This window comes from Mirounga angustirostris, unplaced genomic scaffold, assembly GCF_029215605.1.
Source record: "Mirounga angustirostris isolate CCGP_5_RB_7025 unplaced genomic scaffold, mMirAng1.0.hap1 SCAF_13, whole genome shotgun sequence".
NCBI classification, from domain to species: Eukaryota; Metazoa; Chordata; class Mammalia; order Carnivora; family Phocidae; genus Mirounga; species Mirounga angustirostris.
The window spans coordinates 41,745,687-41,763,654 of record NW_026991721.1 but is presented as its reverse complement, the minus strand read 5'-3'; the positions used below and the strand labels follow the sequence as shown (position 1 = coordinate 41,763,654).

General features: G+C 40.9%; 1 protein-coding gene and 1 pseudogene across 1 annotated transcript; both read right to left on the bottom strand.

Moving 5' to 3' along the window:
- Positions 1–641: 641 nt before the first annotated feature.
- On the bottom strand, positions 642–17,908 carry LOC123856610 (vitamin D 25-hydroxylase). Its single transcript, XM_045892761.2, has 5 exons — positions 17,673–17,908; positions 9,729–9,870; positions 4,804–5,436; positions 3,669–3,998; positions 642–2,832 (listed from the first exon to the last, which is right to left on the bottom strand). Exons 1-5 carry the CDS (start codon positions 17,895–17,897, stop codon positions 2,657–2,659), a joined length of 1,506 nt encoding a protein of 501 aa, XP_045748717.1. The 5' UTR covers positions 17,898–17,908; the 3' UTR covers positions 642–2,656.
- On the bottom strand, positions 13,729–13,836 carry LOC123858149 (U2 spliceosomal RNA; annotated as a pseudogene).
- Positions 17,909–17,968: the final 60 nt, after the last annotated feature.

Sequence of the window (17,968 nt, the reverse complement as noted above, 5' to 3'; positions counted from 1 at the left end):
GAGTGCCTGGGTGCCTCAGTTGGTTAAGCGTCTGTCTTTGACTCGGGTCATGATCCCAGGGTCCTGGGATCAAGTCCTGCATCGGGCTCCCTGCTCCAGGGGAGGCCTGCTTCTCCCTCCCTGGGATCAAGTCCTGCATCGGGCTCCCTGCTCCAGGGGAGGCCTGCTTCTCCCTCCCCCACTCCCCCTCCTTGTGGTCCCTCTCTTGCTGTGTCTCTCTCTGTCAAGTAAATAAATAAATAAATAAATAAATAAATAAAATTTAAGGAATGGAAATTTCATAGTGCCCTAGTCATAAAATATCTCTTTCAGGGAAATTTATAATACTATGTGCACATATTAGAGAAGAGGAAAAGTCTCAGAACAATATTCTAAGCTCCCATTTAAGAAACTAGAAAAAGAGGGGCGCCTGGGTGGCTCAGTCAGTTAAGCGTCTGCCTTCGGCTCGGGTCATGATCCCTGGGTCCTGGGAATGAGTCCCGCATCGGGCTCCCTGCTCCACAGGACGTCTGCTTCTCCCTCTCCCACTCCCCCTGCTTGTGTCCCCTCTCTGGCTGTGTCTCTCTCTGTCAAATAAGTAAATAAAATCTTTAAAAAAAAAAATAGATACAAGGTAAAGAAAATAAATAGCATGTTCTTTATTCTCTGTAGATTTATGAAGGTTATAATCATCCTAGAAAAAAACAGTGATAGTAGTAATCAAGAGCAAAATAAGACCTCCTTAATTTTGATTATAATCTATTCTAGTTCACTAAATTTCTTTCCTAAGACCACCAAGCTTCCAGAATCCCCAGTCTGTAGAGTTCAACCTAGGCATTTGTAGGAGAAATGACAGTAAGTAGGAGGCCCAGGGATGAGAGATTTGCTGTGCCAAAGGAAAAGCAAAGATCAAAAAGTAATTTGAATGAACACAATCGTCAAGAGTCAGGGAAGCAGGAGGGAAAGTTGCTTGGCTTAGCAAGTGGTTGGAGGGCAGTGAGTTAGATATTGTAATTAGTCTGCTAGTCAGGAGTTCCTCTTCTCCTTATAACTCTCCTTATTTTTGTATAGATAACTATATTACCCCAATGTAGCACATGTACTTTGGGGGAAGCCAACTCCATCACTGGCTCTAGTAGTCAGGCCTAAGTGAACCATAATCCCACTCAAAAGACAGAGTTTTAAAAGATGGGCACTTAACTTAGTTAGGACCTATGGGACACAAAGAACAGTTTTGGGAGAATATCTGAAAAGCTCCCTCACTCCCCCAGAAACAACCCAAGCACAGTCTAAACAAGGAGGCAAAGCACATGGACTTCCATGAGTCAGTCTTAAGATAAAGCTGATACCATCTGGGACGCAAAATGCAAACAAGCAGATCTTTGATGATACCATGGAGTATGTAGGTCATACCTACTCTAAAACTGCCACACTACTGCCAAATTTCTCCTTTATTATTTAAGTAAATTTGCCCAGGATTTTTTCCTCTTGCAACCAGAAACATCTTAATATATCAGAGATGCAAAGACTCCTGATTCATCACAGAGAAACTTGAAAATATTCAACAGATGAGGTTATTAAGGTTAAATTCATATTTTTAACAGAAGTTGTTGTTATGTGCATTTACTCTAAGGCTGCAACTATTCATGAGCCAAGTTACAAGAGCAGAAATCCTTGATGTACAACCTTAGAGGAAATCATGTTAAAAAAACTATAAATGGGTGAATATACCTACCAGTTTGATCAGGACAGTCACAATTCACACTTATTTTCCTGCCATCATTATTACTAGAAGCCCATAATGCTCTAAAGCATGTTTTTTGGATTTGTAAAATATTCTCTTCAGAAAAGTAACAGTAATCCAAGGAAATGGCTGGAGACCTTTAAAAGGTAAAACGATTCCATCTTTAAGAACTGTGATTGGTTTATGAAGAAAGTGTACTAGGAAAAATGTCTGTGTCTATGAAGAATTAATACTTACTTTCGGGTGTCATTTTTTATTATAATTACATTATTGTAATTTCCTTCTACTGAACTGGTGCTATGGGGATGAATACTTGGGTCACAGGGACCCTCATCTGTAATAAGAACAAGGTAATTCTTATGCACACATAATAGGGAGCAAGATTTGAAAGCACTGGCAGGTTCTTAAATACACAGATATTTATTCTATTATCTGCCACTATGTCTAAAATACCTCTGTCCTCCAAACTCATTTATTTAGGTTCTAATTTCTTTAGTCCTCTATTAAACTGGACTCCTACCACACTACCCACTAATGATAATATCTTAACAGAAGGGAACTGGCATTGGCATTTGGAAGCAAAGCCCCCAGGACAGGAGCAAGATGGAGTCAAGAAAGAAGGGGTACCTGGTGCTCAACAAGAGGCTGAAAAGTCAGGCTCTGCTTAGGGCATCCATGGCCTAGCTTACTTAGGCAACACCTGTCATTTGTACCTTTGTTTTCCTCCACAGATAATTCCACCTCAGAAGTCACAAAAGCTTGGAAAAAACCATACTTAATACTTATTATTGCTTTAGTACTACTTTCAAAGACTGTGTTCGTTTGGCTTTATGATGCTGTGATTTTTGTATAAACACACACACTGGTTAGATAATCAAGGTTCAGGGGTAAAAGGCAACCAGATAACCTTTTCCCACAAGATGGCCAGCACTTTCAGCGTCTTTCTGCACAGATGAGATAGGGCTGGGGTTGCAATGTCATGCCTAATCTGGGCTTCAGATCTGGAACCAGCCCGTGCGGGAAATGCAAGTGAAACCGCTGGAGCAATGCTGTGAAAAACAGGAACATCTCCATCCGAGCCAGCTGCTCTCCAAGGCAATGTCTTTTCCCTAAACAGAAAAGAACAGACACAATTTTTTAAAATCCATAGTATTTACCAAAATTTACGTCTACTATATGGGTACCATTCAGGAAATCTGGTATTTAAAGAAAGTTAGAGGCAGTTATGTTTATTAAAGAGAATAACAATTGGCACTTCAGCTCCCAGAGCCCATTTCTTTACCTTCTCTTGTCAGATCATGGGCTTCTGTAAGCTTATTAATCCACTTCCACACTTCCCTTGGACTTTGCAACACAGCCCAAGATATGCCATGAAAGACCCAATCTCAGGCATGCCATTTTGTTCTAGATCCAGGAGAAGTGTATTTCATTTCAAATGACTAAATGTGAACCCTTCCCCAATGAAAGGAAGAGTTTTCAGTCTGTCTTCCATGGGTCTCGTGGTCCGTGGACTTTTTCACGGACAGCAAGAGGAACCAAGCAATATTTTTGGAGACGAGGTACAATAAATAAGGAGCCAAAAAAGCTATGTTTCAGTTGCACTTCAAATTCTGATGTCATTTCTTTCCCCGGGTCTCAGTTTCTCAAGCTACCTATTACTGACTTCTAGCTCTACAAGTTTTGATTACAAGCTCAAATCCACAAGCAAAAAAGTTTCAGAAGAAGCCAGAGCTTCTCAACCATTTCTTTCTAGTTACTAAGTTAAGTGTTGAGGAGAAACAGGTGTTAATGACTTTCTAATTAAACCAGTCTCTCCTGTAAGAATCAATGCTGTGTTTTTAGAGTTGGAATCCTTAATCTACAACAGAATATTTCAGATTAAGATGTCATACATGATCAACCATTATCCTGTCCCAAAGTCGTGTCTCTGTGAAAGTTCTCTTACCTAGGGAAAAAGGAACCAAAGCCTCCTTCTTGGCAAAATATCCACTGCTGTCCAGAAATCGCTCAGGAGAGAATATTTCTGGGTTTCTCCAGTACTTTTCATCAAAGTGTACAGAATAAAGGTTGGTAATTACTGTTGTGCCTTTAGGAATGGAATAACCACGTACAACTGCATCTTCAGAGGTTGCATGGAAAATCCCTAATGGCACTATATTACAGAATCTTAAAACTTCATGCAAAACTGCCTCCGTATAAGGCATTTTGCTTTTGTCATCCCAAGAAGGCTTCCCAGTGGGTCCCATAACTAAATCGATCTCTTTCTGAACTTGTCCTGTCAGAGAAAAAGTGTTCCAGTTATTATGCAATTCTTAGAACTATATCCAAAGTAATTTCCCTTTGGGTAACCTATAATAAGTCAACAAGGTATGGTTACAACCAGATTCAGATTTTTCATTATCTGGGAGTTCTATCTGAAAATATGCCATATATTGTGTGCCACCAGAAACCAATGCTCTGAGTACCTTTGCTGTGAAAAAAAAAACACTAAAAGTAATAAAAATAAAAATTAAACAAACCTACAATTGAAATAACATCACTCTCAGCGAGGGAAATAGTGAAACATAAAACTTGAATTAAAAAAAAAAGCAGGGTTCAGGTCCTAGCTCTGCCACTTCCAAGGGCTGATCTTGGGCAAGGCAGCTAGTTAGCCTTTTCCCTCATTTTTATAAAACAGGCATAAGACCTATCTCTGAGGTTTTTACATGACTTGAGAGAACAGATGTGAAACTCTTTATAACTATGAAATGTTGGGGCGCCTGGGTGGCTCAGTCGTTGGGCGTCTGCCTTCGGCTCGGGTCATGGTCCCGGCGTCTGGGGATCGAGCCCTGCATCGGGCTCCCTGCTCCACAGGAGGCCTGCTTCTCCCTCTCCCCCACTGTGTTCCCTCTCTCGCTGTGTCTCTCTCTGTCAAATGAATAAATAAAATCTTTATTAAAAAAAACAAACTATGAAATGTTTTTCTTCTTGGCTAGCACAGCAGAAATTCCTAAATAAAATGCTTTGTACATAGCCAAAGACTCTAAAACATGTGTGAGTCCTAAATGTAGGGACAGTCCTGAGATCAAGAGGATCCTCACCTTGAATGTTAGGATAAAGGGCCATGAAAAGAATTGCCCACCGTAGCACATTGGTTGTAGTTTCGGTTCCAGCAATGATGAGTTCACCCACGGAAAAAATGAGGTTTTCTTTGGAGAAAGTACATGATGGGTCATTTTTACCTTGATACATCTCATCTAAATAAGCATCGACAAAATGCTGAGGTGACTGAGGCTTTCTGTTGATGGAAGCTTTTTCAATAAGCCTGGAGAGAAAATCATAGACCACAGCTGCATTTCTAAATAGCTGTTGATGTTTTCCAAAAGGTAAGATGCCAATCCATGGAAAGGCATTATACAGGAAGACTGAGGCACTGGCAGCCAGTTCCACATTTTCACTAAATAACTCAATCATGTGCTGAAAATCAGTGTCTTCATAAGTGAATCGTTCTCCAAAAATGATCAGATTGGTTATGTTTGAAACAGCATTTGTTATTAATTGTTTAAAGTTAAATGGTCTACCTTTGTATGTTTCAATAAAATCAATAAAAAATTTGGTTTCTTCTAAGATTTTAGATTCAAAAGACTTTTGGCCATATCCAAAATAGCGAAAGCTATTTACAGCTAATTTTCTGTGATCAACCCATCCTCGGCCATATCTGGAATTGAGTAAGCCTGGAAAAAAAACAAAGTATTAAAAAAACTTTATCATTCCTACATTCCTGTATCTAACACCTGAAAATGCTATGGAGTAAAAAAGGATGGTTAGTCATTTTTCTCCAAATTATCTTTCTATAAAACTAAAACTAGACCAAAAAAAAAAAAAAACCAAAAACTAAAACTAGACCTAGTGCTTAAGCCCTGCTCTTTGCTAATCATTAGCCACAGAATATTGTCAACAGATAAAGCTGGTCTTCTTTTTATCTGGAGACAGGCAGAAAAGACCTGTAATTCTCCTACCACAAGAAACTGGACAGTCCTATGTAATTCATCCTAGGTGAACTAGACCCGATGACTTTATTATCTAGCTATTACTCTAAGCCTCATCTACAAAAGACAAACCACTGCATGTTCTATGGGCAAATTTTATCTTGGACTAAGAAAACAACTGAAAACCATCCTTGTAGGATTAGAAAATTTTCTGTTTCTGTTTCTAGATTTTAGAACACAGATTCTCTCCTGTTAAAGGCATATGTTACCTAACAAGGTAACTCTGGAAGAGGCTAAGGAAGCCTGAATGAGGTGTCAGTGTGGTAGAAATACTCAAGAAAAAAGAAGGATACTATGAATTGAGTGTTTGTGTCCCAACAAAATTCACATGTTGAAGCCTAACCCCCAAAGTGATGGTATTAGGCGGTGGGGCCTTTTGGGAGGTAATTAGGTCATGAGGGTGGAGCCTCATGAGCTAGACTGGTGCCCTTATAAGAAACACAAGAAGAGATGACTGTTCTCAGCTGTGTGAGGATACAGGGAGAAGACATCTGTTTCCAAGCCGGGAAGTAGGCTCCTTCTAGACACCAGATCTCCTGGCACCTTAATCTTCGATTTCCCAACCTCCAGATCTGTGAGAATAAATGATTGTTGTTTAAGACACTAAGTCTGGTATTTTTACTAAAGCAGCCCAAACGAAGACAGGGCAAACATGAAACTCAAATTTCTAATGTTGATATTGCTGCCTTAAAGTTTCAGAGTCTCCACAGTATACTCTGCTCTTATGATGTGGCTACTACAGAATATATTCCTTTTAAATTATCAAGATGCAACCCTATGTTTATTGCAGAATTATTTACAATAGCCAAGATATGGAAACAACCCAAGTGTCCATTGATAAATGAATGGGTAAAGAAGATGTGGTATATATATTCCAAATGGAATATAACTCAGCCCTAAAAAAGAACGAAATCTCGCCATTTGCAACAGCATGGATGGATCTAGAGAATATAATTCTAAGTGGAATAGGTCAGTCAGAGAACGACAAATACCATTTGATTTCACTCATATGTGGACTTTAAGAAACAAAACAAAGAAAAAAGAGACAAACAATACAACAGATTCTAAAATATAGAGAACAAACTGGTGGTTACCAGAGGGGAGGTGGGTGGGGAGACGAGTGAAATAGGTGAAGGGGATTAAGAGTACACTTATGATGAGCACTAATATACGGAATTACTGAATCATTACATTGTATACCTGAAACTAATATGACACTGTTGTTAGTTATACTCGAATTTATTTTTTATTTTTTTTTATTTTTTAAAGATTTTATTTATTTGACAGAGAGAGAGAAAGCTAGAGAGGGAACACAAGCAGGAGGAGTGGGAGAGGAAGAAGCAGGCTCCCCGCAGAGCAGAGAGCCCGATGCAGGGCTCAATCCCAGGACCCTGAGACCATGACCTGAGCCGAAGGCAGACGCCCAACGACTGAGCCACCCAGGCGCCCCTATACTTGAATTTAAAAAGTGATTTGCAAAAAATTAAAAAAAAATTACCTATCAAAGAAAAACAGGGGTGGGGCACCTGGGTAGCTCAGTCATTAAGCGTCTGCCTTTGGCTCAGGTCATGATCCCATCGAGCCCCACATCGGGCTCCCTGCTCGGTGGGAAGCCTGCTTCTCCCTCTCCCACTACCCCTGCTTGTGTTCCCTCTCTCGCTGTGTCTCTCTCTGTCAAATAAATAAAATCTTTAAAAAAGAAAAAAAGAGAAAAGCAGGGGCACCTGGGTGGCTCAGGTGGGTTAAGCATCCGACTCCATTTTAGCTCAGATCACAATCTCAGGATTGTGAGATTGAGCCCCACCATCAGGCTCTGAGCTCAGCATGGGGTACACTTAAGACTCTCCCTCCCTCTCCCTCTGCCTCTCCGCACCATGCTCTCTCTCTCTCTAAATCAATCAATTTTTTTAAAAAAAGATTTTATTTATTTATTTGACAGAGAGCACAAGCAGGAGGGAGTGGCAGGCAGAGGGAGAAGCAGGCTCCCCACGGAGCAGGAAGCCTGATGCGGGGCTTGATTCCAGAGCTTGAGCCCAGAACCCTGGGATCATGACCTGAGCCAAAGGCAGACGCTTAACCAACTGAACTACCCAGGCGACCCAAAATCAATCAATGTATAAAAAAGAGAGAGAGAGAGAGAGGAAAACAGTATCTTTAGCACATATATATAACATGCACTTTACTCAAAATTTCATTCATAATTGGTACATACATAATTGGTACCTTTGATGAAAAATGTCACTTTCTCTTGTGTACATGAGGTACCTATAAAATTTACATTTCAGCAACTTTTGTGCAACGGTTTTTGAATTTGGAGCTTATGATAAAGCTAACCATACAAAAGGGGGTCTTTAGTGCTGGCAGCCATCTTATGTTCCCATAGTCCATTGTCTTTTCTATACTCCCAGATGACCATTCAACAAATACTCATTCATCATGTATTTATGGAGCACCTACCGTGCTCCAGGCAGTGTTCTAAGTGTCACAGATATATCAGCAAACAAAAGAGGCAAAGATGCCTACTCATGGACCTTACACACTAGTGACAACAGGCAAATGAATGAATTATTACAGCAAGGAAGGAGACACAGGGTGGTCAGGGAAAACCTCACTGAGAAACTGACATAAGTAAAGATACAGTACATGAGGGAGTGAGTCAAGCAGATATGCAGGGAAAGATCCCTGCTTCGAGGGAACAGCTAGTGCAAAGCCCTACAGCAATGTATGCATATGAGATACATGTACAAGAGGATACAGAGGAGCCTTGTTATAACTCTGTGCTGGCCAAGCATGGGCTGAGCCCACTTATAGGGCAACTTTTACCCAAAGTGTGGGCTTTGAATTCTCAGTTCCAAGTTCAGTGCATATGTATTTACAAAAACACACAATTTTCTACTTCTTTTTCTCTTACTGTTTTTTGAAAATATCAAGTCAAATGCTTATTTCATCTTTATGATAAAAATAGTCCAAACTACAAAACTATAGCTTTGAAAAATATATAGTATATACTTTATCCCAAACGTTACCCTGATAACATCATCTTTCATTTTCACAATTTCTTTAAAGGTCTTCTATTATAAATTGTGCCATAATTTCTTCTTTGGCCTAAGTATTATTGAAAAGAGTATTAAGAAGCTGGAAATTTGTGTTTTATTTTATTGCTTTCAAGTATCATTATCCTCTGGCCTAACAATTTGTCCTTTAAAACTGCTGTTTTCTTTGCATTAGTTGATTTGCTTTGTAATTCAATATATGGTTAATTTTTATTTTCTTTTCAATTCTTTAGTCTATGTAAGGCAAATTTTGTTACATTTTTCTTTGAAATTGAGTGTGAAGCTCTCATTAAATTAGAGAGTTTTGGACACCATCATTGTAAAACCCTTACACTATTAAGTATTAAAACCACTGTATCTGACTTCAACATTCTAATTTAGGCTTTCTGCTCACCTATTCTGTTAACCTTCAGCCTTCCTCCCTTGTTGAATATCAAATCATCCAATGCTGATCAACACTAAACCAAACAGAAGCTAATCCTTTACACAAATCCCACAATTCTTCATTTACATGTCATACTGGTTAGTAGTTAAGAAAGGCTGCTTCACATTCTATTCTGATGGTAAAAATGTCACCAAGTACTCAAGACTGGCTTTAAAAACCACTCTTGATTCAAATGTGCATGCACATGTGTGTTCCTAACTTGCTTCACAAAACTTGCAGGTATCATTAAATGCTAATTCTTTAAAACATTATTTACAATATTTATTAGACAGAATTACAACAGCAAAATGAGCATGTACTGGTCTAAAATATGGGTGTAATGCAGCCTGAAAGGTCTTCAAATATTAAGTTCTGTAACCTAAATTAATTCTTTCCTGCTAATCAGTACAACAGAACCTACACTCTAAATACTAAAGTTACATCAAATAAGTAGTGTAATTTAAAATAGTAAATCACTAAATAGGTGAAAATAAACATACCTCCCATTTTTGTCATCTTCATGAATAAAGGAAGGCATGGTCTGTCTGCAAAAATCTCACTTTGATGAACAAGGCATTCCTTTACTACATCATAGCCATTTAAAACCACAGCTGATATACCTCCAAGATCTAAACTGAAGATCTTTGAGAAGAAAAGAAAAACAACATTTAAATGACAAAATGGAGAAATATAACTATGGAAATCCACCCGTGCTAAGCCCAGTTCTCCCAGTATTTGTTACTTCCCTGAAAATGGAAGGATTTATTATTCAACTGACAATGTTTTGAGTGCCTTCTCTCTACAAGGCATAGCAAACACTACGATTTCATTACCCGGTTAGTGCCTAAAGACATAATCTTATAAATGGTATAAGGAAGAGAGTACTGGGCTCATTAAGCCTGGGTTCTAGTTTAAGCTTTGTCATTAAACAAATATAGGACCCTGGGCAGAACCCTTAACCTTTTTGGCTTCAGGGTTGCCACAGAAAATACGATACTTGATTCAGATGCTCTTTTAAGATTCATTCCAACTCAATGCATTCAATGAGCTCTAGGAATCTCTTTTTATTTCCAAGATAAATGAGGAAGCAGCACCATCTATATATTATTACTCCAGGCTTAGATAGGGGAGGGAATTAACTGAGAGATAAATTTGAAGTATTTTATAATTAGGCTCATTTGTATTTGGGTCTCTGAATTCCATGAAGTTAACAAAGATGGCCCCTAAGGGAATCTGACCCTGGAGAAAAGGCATTTACCACATAGGCACAGGCGGGTGCCCCTCAGCTAAAGGGAAGGCAAGACAGAAGATCCATCCTATGCCTTGCTGGAGCTTCTCATGTGCTTCATGTCAGGTTCACTTACAATAGAACACCTCCTGTAGTCTATTCTAGCTAGTCCAATGAGGGAACAATGCTACTTTATCAGTGGGGTGCAAAGACTGCTTATCTTCATCCTCTCAGGGCCTGGCTGAGAGCTTTTTAGGGCCAAAATACTGAGTCAACTCTCATCTCTTTGCAAATAAGTAGAGCAGATTTAACTATGGTTTACAATACTTTGGGGGGGAAAAACCCAAATAGAAGTTTAATGGAAAACATAAGTTCAGCAGAAGTAATTACAGGAAAAAAACATGAAGAAGACCTCCAAGTAGTAGCAGAAGCAACCCACTTAACAACGGAGTCTTTGGCAAAGGAATAGGCTCTGCCGACCAAGCAATAGGAACATCCAGAACCTTGGGGAAGTAGCATGGACTGCATGTGACAAGCAGTGGTATTAGTCAAAAGTGGCAGTGTAAGAGTTTCAGTGCCAAGAGAATGGCGACCAGCTGAGCAAATGTGGGGCTCTTTCAGTTCTCAAAGCAGTAATGGAATGGTCTTAAAGTAGTTTCCCAGAAGTGTAATTTTAACAGATAGAAAGTGAAAAATGCCTCCTCTTGTGTGTCTTCTCTAATCTCAATACTCTCTACTCTTAACACTCTTGACACCAGCTGTGTGGGTTTTCCACACCTCAGCAATTCTGGGACACCAGCTAGGTGTCCTAGAATTTAACTCAATTCTGACACTACCTACCTGGAGATCCCCCAAGTTAAGAGCTCAGTCCCACAGGACTGCTCCCTATCTCTACTTCAGATGCCATTCCCAAGTCCAGGTGCTTCTGACCAACAGGCTATAAATCAGAGGTTCCCACGACCTCTCCTCCTTGGGTCCCATTAATATGCTAGAGTGGCTCAGAGAATTCAGGAAAATAATTACTAGATTAACAGTTTATTATAGAAGGATACGACTCAGGAACAGCTATATGGAAGATATGCATAGGGAAGGTATGGGGAAAGGGGAGGGGAGCGGAGCTTCCATGTTCTCCCCAGGCATGCTCTCTATCCTCTACTCACCTCCACCTGTTCACCAACATGGAAGCTCTCTGAACCCCGTAATTCAGGAATTTTTATGGATGCTTTATTACCTAGGCACAATTAATTACATCGTGGGCCACTGGTGACTGCTTCAACTTCCAGCCCCTCTCCCTTTCCCAGAGGTAGTGGGGGTATGACTGAAAGTTCCAACCCTCTAATCATGATTGGTTCTCCTGGCAATAAACTCCCATTCTAGGGACTGTCCAAAAATTCCTTCAAGCGTAAACTCAGGTGTGGTTGAAAGCGGTTTGTCATGAATAACAAAAGACACCTTTATTACTTTTTACACTTAGGAAATTCCATGGAAAGGAACAAAAACCAAATATGTATTTATTATAAATCACAGTATCACAGCAGGAAAGGATGGTATCAGTGAATAGGCACCTGTTCTGATGCAGGACAACAAGACCGATGGAGGATGGTAGAAGACCCTGGGATTGAAAGCTGTGTTAATATGGAGCAAGAACAAACAGGAGTCATATTGCAGGGTAAAGCTATCAGGTGTGGACAGTATGGATTACAAAGACCAAGGAGGAGCCATGGTTTGCGCAAGTTGTTATACAATCCACCTTGACTCAAAAATTTGGTCCCTATTTGAGGGTAAAACTGGGGAAATTGTCATTTGAACTAGCATCTATTCTGGTATATGCTGTTTTCAAGGACTTTTGGTAAAGGTCTGTGAAACACTTTCCTTCCCTTCTAGAAGTCAGTCTGTGATCATCAAGTTTCTTCCCCTCCCTGCAAACCAGCTCTGCCCACAATTTTTCACTGTCTCAGGTAATGAGCACTCCATTCATCCTTCCAGCTGTTCAGGACCCAAATTACTGCCTGTGTCGACTCTATTTTTCTCCCCAGCCCCACATCACTGCTTAGAGTCACGTTGCTCCTATTTTCAGAATATAAACAGGAGATGGCAATTTCTTACCCTTCCATCCCTAACACTCTGATCCAAGCCACCTTCATTTTCCCTCATGTTATCACAACAGCCTCTCAACTTGTCTCTTTATAGGTGATTCTCAATATTACATACTCCTGATTCATGGCCTTTGTGCGTGTTCTTTTGGCCTGGAATGTTCTTCCCCTAGTTATTCCTAGAGTTTACTCCTTCATTTCCTTTAAGCCTTTGCTCCAATGTCTTCTTTGCAGTAAGGCCTGCTCTACCTCAGTTAAAATTCTACCCCTTAGCCTTCTCCATCTCCCTTCCCCTAATTTAGTTAACTTCACACTCTGTACTCTGATGTATTATATCATTTACTTATTCTATTTATATTGTCCATCTCCTCCCCGTCCACCTCAGCCCCCAGGAGAACATCAGCTACACCAGGACAGGGATTTTTACCACTGTTTTGTTTACTACTATATCTTCACACCTAGCACAGTACGTAGCAGATGCTGATAACTGCTAAGTATATGCTGAATTACTGAATAGTGGTGAAGACATACATTTAAGTATACTATTACACAACACCATGGGTGAAGGGCTAGTAAGAGAGGGATGTGAAAAGTGCCATTGATGAAAACTGATAAACACTTTTCAATCTTTGCTTGGGCTGTTTTCTCATTTGAAATGCCTCCCTTGACTGCCATACTGTCCAAACCATACCATGTCTTTAGGGAATATCCTCTACGAAGCCTTTCTTGGTGCATTCTCCTTCTGTTTATTCTGGGGATGCAAGACTGTTTCAATATTCAAAAATCAATCCAAGTGATGCACCACATTAACAAAATGAAAGATAAAAATAATATGATCACTTCAACAGATGCAGAAAAAAAGCATTTGAAAAAATTCAACATCTGTTCACAAGAAACCTCTCAACAAAGTGGGTTTAGAGGGAATATACCTCAATATAATACAGACAATATATGACAATCCCACAGCTAACATCATACACAATGGTGAGAAATTAAAAGAGTTTTTCCTTTAAGATCAGGAACAAGACAAGGATGTCCACTCTCACCACTTTTATTCAACATAGTACTGGTAGTCCTAGCCACAGCAATCAAACAATAATAATAATAAAAGGCGCCAAAATTGGTAAGAAAGAAGTAAAACTATTTGTAGATGACATGATACTATACATTGAAAACCCTAAAGACTCCACCAAAACACTATTAGAAGTAACAAATGAATAAGTAAAGTTGTTAAACTGATAAGAACAGATACTACACTTGATCTTAGCCAAAAGGCCGAGAAGCGATGAATAAGTTGTAGATCACAAAATCAATATACAGAAATCTGCTGCATTGCCATAACTAATAATGAAGTAGCAGAAAAAGAAATTAATAAAACAATTCCATTTATGGTAGCACCAAAAATGATATCTAGGAATAAATTTAACCGAGGAGGTGAAAAACCTGTACTCTGAAATCTATAAAACACTAATAAAAAAAAAAATTGAAGATGACACAAATGGAAAGATATTCCATGTTCATGGATTGGAAGAACCAATATTGTTAAAATGTCCATACTACCCAAAACAATCTAAAGATTTAATGTAACTGCTATCAAAATACAAACAGCATTTTTCACAGAACTAGAAATCCTAGAACAAATAATCCTAAAATTTATATTATATAAAAGACCCTGAAAAGCCAAAGCAATCTTGAAAAACAAAACTGGAGGTATTACAATCCCGGATTTCAAGATATATTACAAAGATATAATAATCAAAATACTATGATCCTGGCACAAAAATAGACACATAGATTAATGGAACAGAAAACAGGGCCTAGAAATAAACCCACGATTATATAGTCAATTAATCTACAACAAAGGAGGCAAGACTATGCAATGGAGAAAAGACAGTCTCTTCAATAAATGGTGCTGGGAAAACTGGATCAATACATGTAAAGAATGAAACTGGACCATTTTCTTATACCATATAAAAAATAAACTCAAAGTGGATTAAAGACCTAAATATGAGTCCTGAAACCATAAAAATCCTAGAAGGGAAGATAGAGAGTAATCTCCTAGTCACTTCCTTAGCAATTTGTTTATGGATAGGTTTCCTCAGGCAAGGGAAACAAAAGCAAAAATAAACTATTGGGACTACACCAAAAGAAAAACTTTTACACAGCAAAGGAAACCATTAAAAAAACAAACAAAAACAACAACAAAAAACCTGAAAAGGCAACCTACTGAATGGGAGAAGGTATCTGCAAATGATATATCCAATAAGAGTTTGATATCCAAAATATATAAAGAAATTGTACAACTCAACACCAGAAAAATAATCTAATTAAAAATGGGCAGAGGACCTGAATAGGCATTTTTCCAAAGAAGACATACACATGTCGTAAGACACATGAAAAGATGCTCAACATCACTAATCATCAGGGAAATGTACATCAAAACCACAACGAGATATCACCTTATACCTGTCAGAATGGCTAGTATCTGGGGTGCCTGGGTGGCTCAGTTGATTAAGTGTCCCTCCTCTTGATCTCAGCTCAGCTCTTGATTTCAAGGTTGTAAGTTCAAGCCCCAAGTTGGGCTCCACGTTGGGCATGGAGCCTACTTAAAAAAAAAAAAAAAAAAAATGGCTGGTATTAAAAGAAAAGAAATAATAAGCGTTGGCAAGGATATGAAGAAAAAGGTACCCTTGTACACTGTTAGTGAAAACGTAAATTGGTGCAGCTACTGCAAAAACAGTATGGAAGTTCCTCAAAAAATTAAAATTAGAAATAGTATACAGGGGCACCTGGGTGGCTCAGTCAGTTAAGTGTCTGACTCCTGGTTTTAGCTTAGGTAGTGACCCCAGGGTCGTGGGATCAAGCCCTGAGGCCAACTCTGTGCTCAGCAGGGAGTTTGCTTCCCCTCTCCCATTGCCCCTCCCCCAATGGCGTGTGCCCATGAACACTCTCTCTCTAAAATAATCTTAAAAAAGATAGCATACAATTCAGTAATTCCACTACTGGGTATTTGTCTAAAGAAACTGAAAACACTATTTCAAAAAGATATATGCACTATGTTTATTACAGCATTATTTACAATAGCCAAATATATGGAAGCAATCTAAATGTCCATCAATAACATGAATGTATGAAGAAGATGTGATATAATGTATACATATATAATGGAGTATTACTCAGCCATAAAAAAGATGAGATCTTATCATCTGTGACAACATGAATGGACACAGAGACTATTTTGCTAAGTGAAATAAGTCAGAAAGAATCTAAAAACAAAACCAACAAACAAAAGCAGAAACAGACCCCAAAATACAGAGAACTGGTGGTTACCAGAGGAGAGGGGGTGGGTGGATGGACAAAATGGATGAAGGTGAGTGGGAGGTACAAGCCTCCAGTTATGGAATAAGTCATGGGAATGAAAGGTTCAGCATAGGGAATATATGAAAAACATCTTCCTATTCTGCAAGACAGCATTTCACATAATTGGCTTTTTTTTTTTTAAAGATTTTTATTTATTTGACAGAGAGAGAGATAGCGAGAGCAGGAACACAAGCAGGGGGAGTGGGAGAGGGAGAAGCAGGCTTCCCGCCGAGCAGGAAGCCCAACACGGGGCTCGATCCCAGGACCGCGGGATCATGACCTGAGCCAAAGGCAGATGCTTAACGACTGAGCCACCCAGGCGCCCCACATAATTGGTTTAAAGATACTTTTTATGTTATAGGCCTAATAAATTGTTTTGCAATTAATAACCAAGAACATTTGAGTAGTTTACTGTTTCTAGCTATTATCATTACTCATGAGGCAAAATTAAAATTCAGAGAAAAGTTACACTCAATTCCTGGAGAACCGGAAGGTTGACAATAAAATATAAGAATTATATAATTTGCTTTGCGTAAAACCACTTTCCCTTTAACAATGTCAACCATGAGAGCGGTGCAAGAACCTAAGATAATTCTCGTAAACACTGGTTCAAATAAAGACTTCCGCCCCAACCTGAAATACCACAATTGCCAAACGGCAACACCATACTATTCCTTCAAAGCACTCACAATTTGTGGTCGATATTTAGAGTTGCTCTCTCTCACTGGGCTCTAACTCCCTAAAGTCAGGTAGTGTCTGCCTTCCTCGCCTCATCCCCAGCACCCGGCACCCGGCCGAGCCTGGCAGCTTGTTGTTGCTGCAGAGGCACGAAAGGATTCCATACAAAACAGGTGAGCTCAGCCCGGGCCAGTGCTCTGGAAACTTCTGCCTCCTTCCGAGGTTAGGACATCGCTCCAATCGCACGCGTGAGTTCCGGCCTCTTCCCCCGCAGGGAGCGGCGGTGCGCTGCGTGCGAGTCCCTCAGCATTGCTGTGCGGCGCTTTCCTTCTCTGCACAGCGCGAAAGGCCGGAAGTGGCCGAGCCGGACGGTTGCGAGTTTACGTCGGGGCACCTCGGAAGGCAGGCTGGCCCACCGCCGCGCAGTCCCAGTGTTGGCTATGAGGATGTTCCTGGCCAGTCGGGCCGACCCCGCTCGCTTCGCTGTAGGACTCCGCACCGATTTTTAGTCATTAATTCACTCGTTCTTTCATAATTATTTTCCAGAGACCATCTTGGCCAGGGGCCTTACCTGCGCTTTCCCATCCCCATAGCAGACGCCTAGAGCAGCTATCCTTAGATGCAAACATTTAGGAACGTCCTATTAAACATTAATCTGGACGTAGAACTTGGATGCCCCATTTTCGCGAGAAGCCACGGGTAGAACCGCACACACGTCTAGCTCCCACCGGCTGCCAAAAACACCCCTCCGAACCACAGGCTTCCCAAAACAGCCCGGGGCCCCACTGCGCAGGCGCGGAGCACAATCTTGGCGCCCTCGGGGCCCATGCGCAGGCGCGCGAGCACTACCAGGGGATCCCGCCTGATCCCGCTAGGCGTCGGAAGGGTGGAGGTCCTGGCTGGGCGGGGTTCCCCTGGAGGGGCGCGGCCTCCAGGACTCCTACCCCCCGACTGGGGAAGCCTGTTCCCTCCAAGTCGCTAGTACACGGAAGGGAAGTCTAGACAGGTCGGGCCCAGAAGCGGCCGTCAAGTCCACCCCTGAGGAAGGCCCGGGCCCTCCCAGCCCGCAGCCCGTCGGGCTGTACCTCGCCGTACATCTGGCTCTGCTTTCTCATGTAGACGTGGGGGAGCTCGCCCGAGGCGGCCAGCGAGTAGATGTTGCCGATAAATGGCAGCCCCGACGGCCCGGGAGGGAAGCCAGTCGGCCGCCTCTGCTTCAGCAGCTGGCGGATCCCCAGCGCGAAGAGCAGCAGAAAGAGCGCGCCTCCGAGCGCCGTGGCGCATGCCTCAGCACCCGGAGGGTCCCACATCGCCGGGCCGGGGGCTGGTGCTACGAACCCCGGGGCCTTGGAGCTGGTTCGCCCTCCTGCCCCGCCGCATT

Excerpts from the sequence above, each read along its gene's own strand:
- LOC123856610 (XM_045892761.2), bottom strand. The coding sequence starts at position 17,897 with ATGTGGGACCCTCCGGGTGCTGAGGCATGCGCCACGGCGCTCGGAGGC. Across the intron at positions 9,871-17,672 it reads AGAGCCAGATGTACGGCGAG|ATCTTCAGTTTAGATCTTGG; the intron begins GTACAGCCCGAC and ends TTCTTCTCAAAG. Across the intron at positions 2,833-3,668 it reads TTTGGTTCCTTTTTCCCTAG|GGAAAAGACATTGCCTTGGA; the intron begins GTAAGAGAACTT and ends TTTTCTGTTTAG.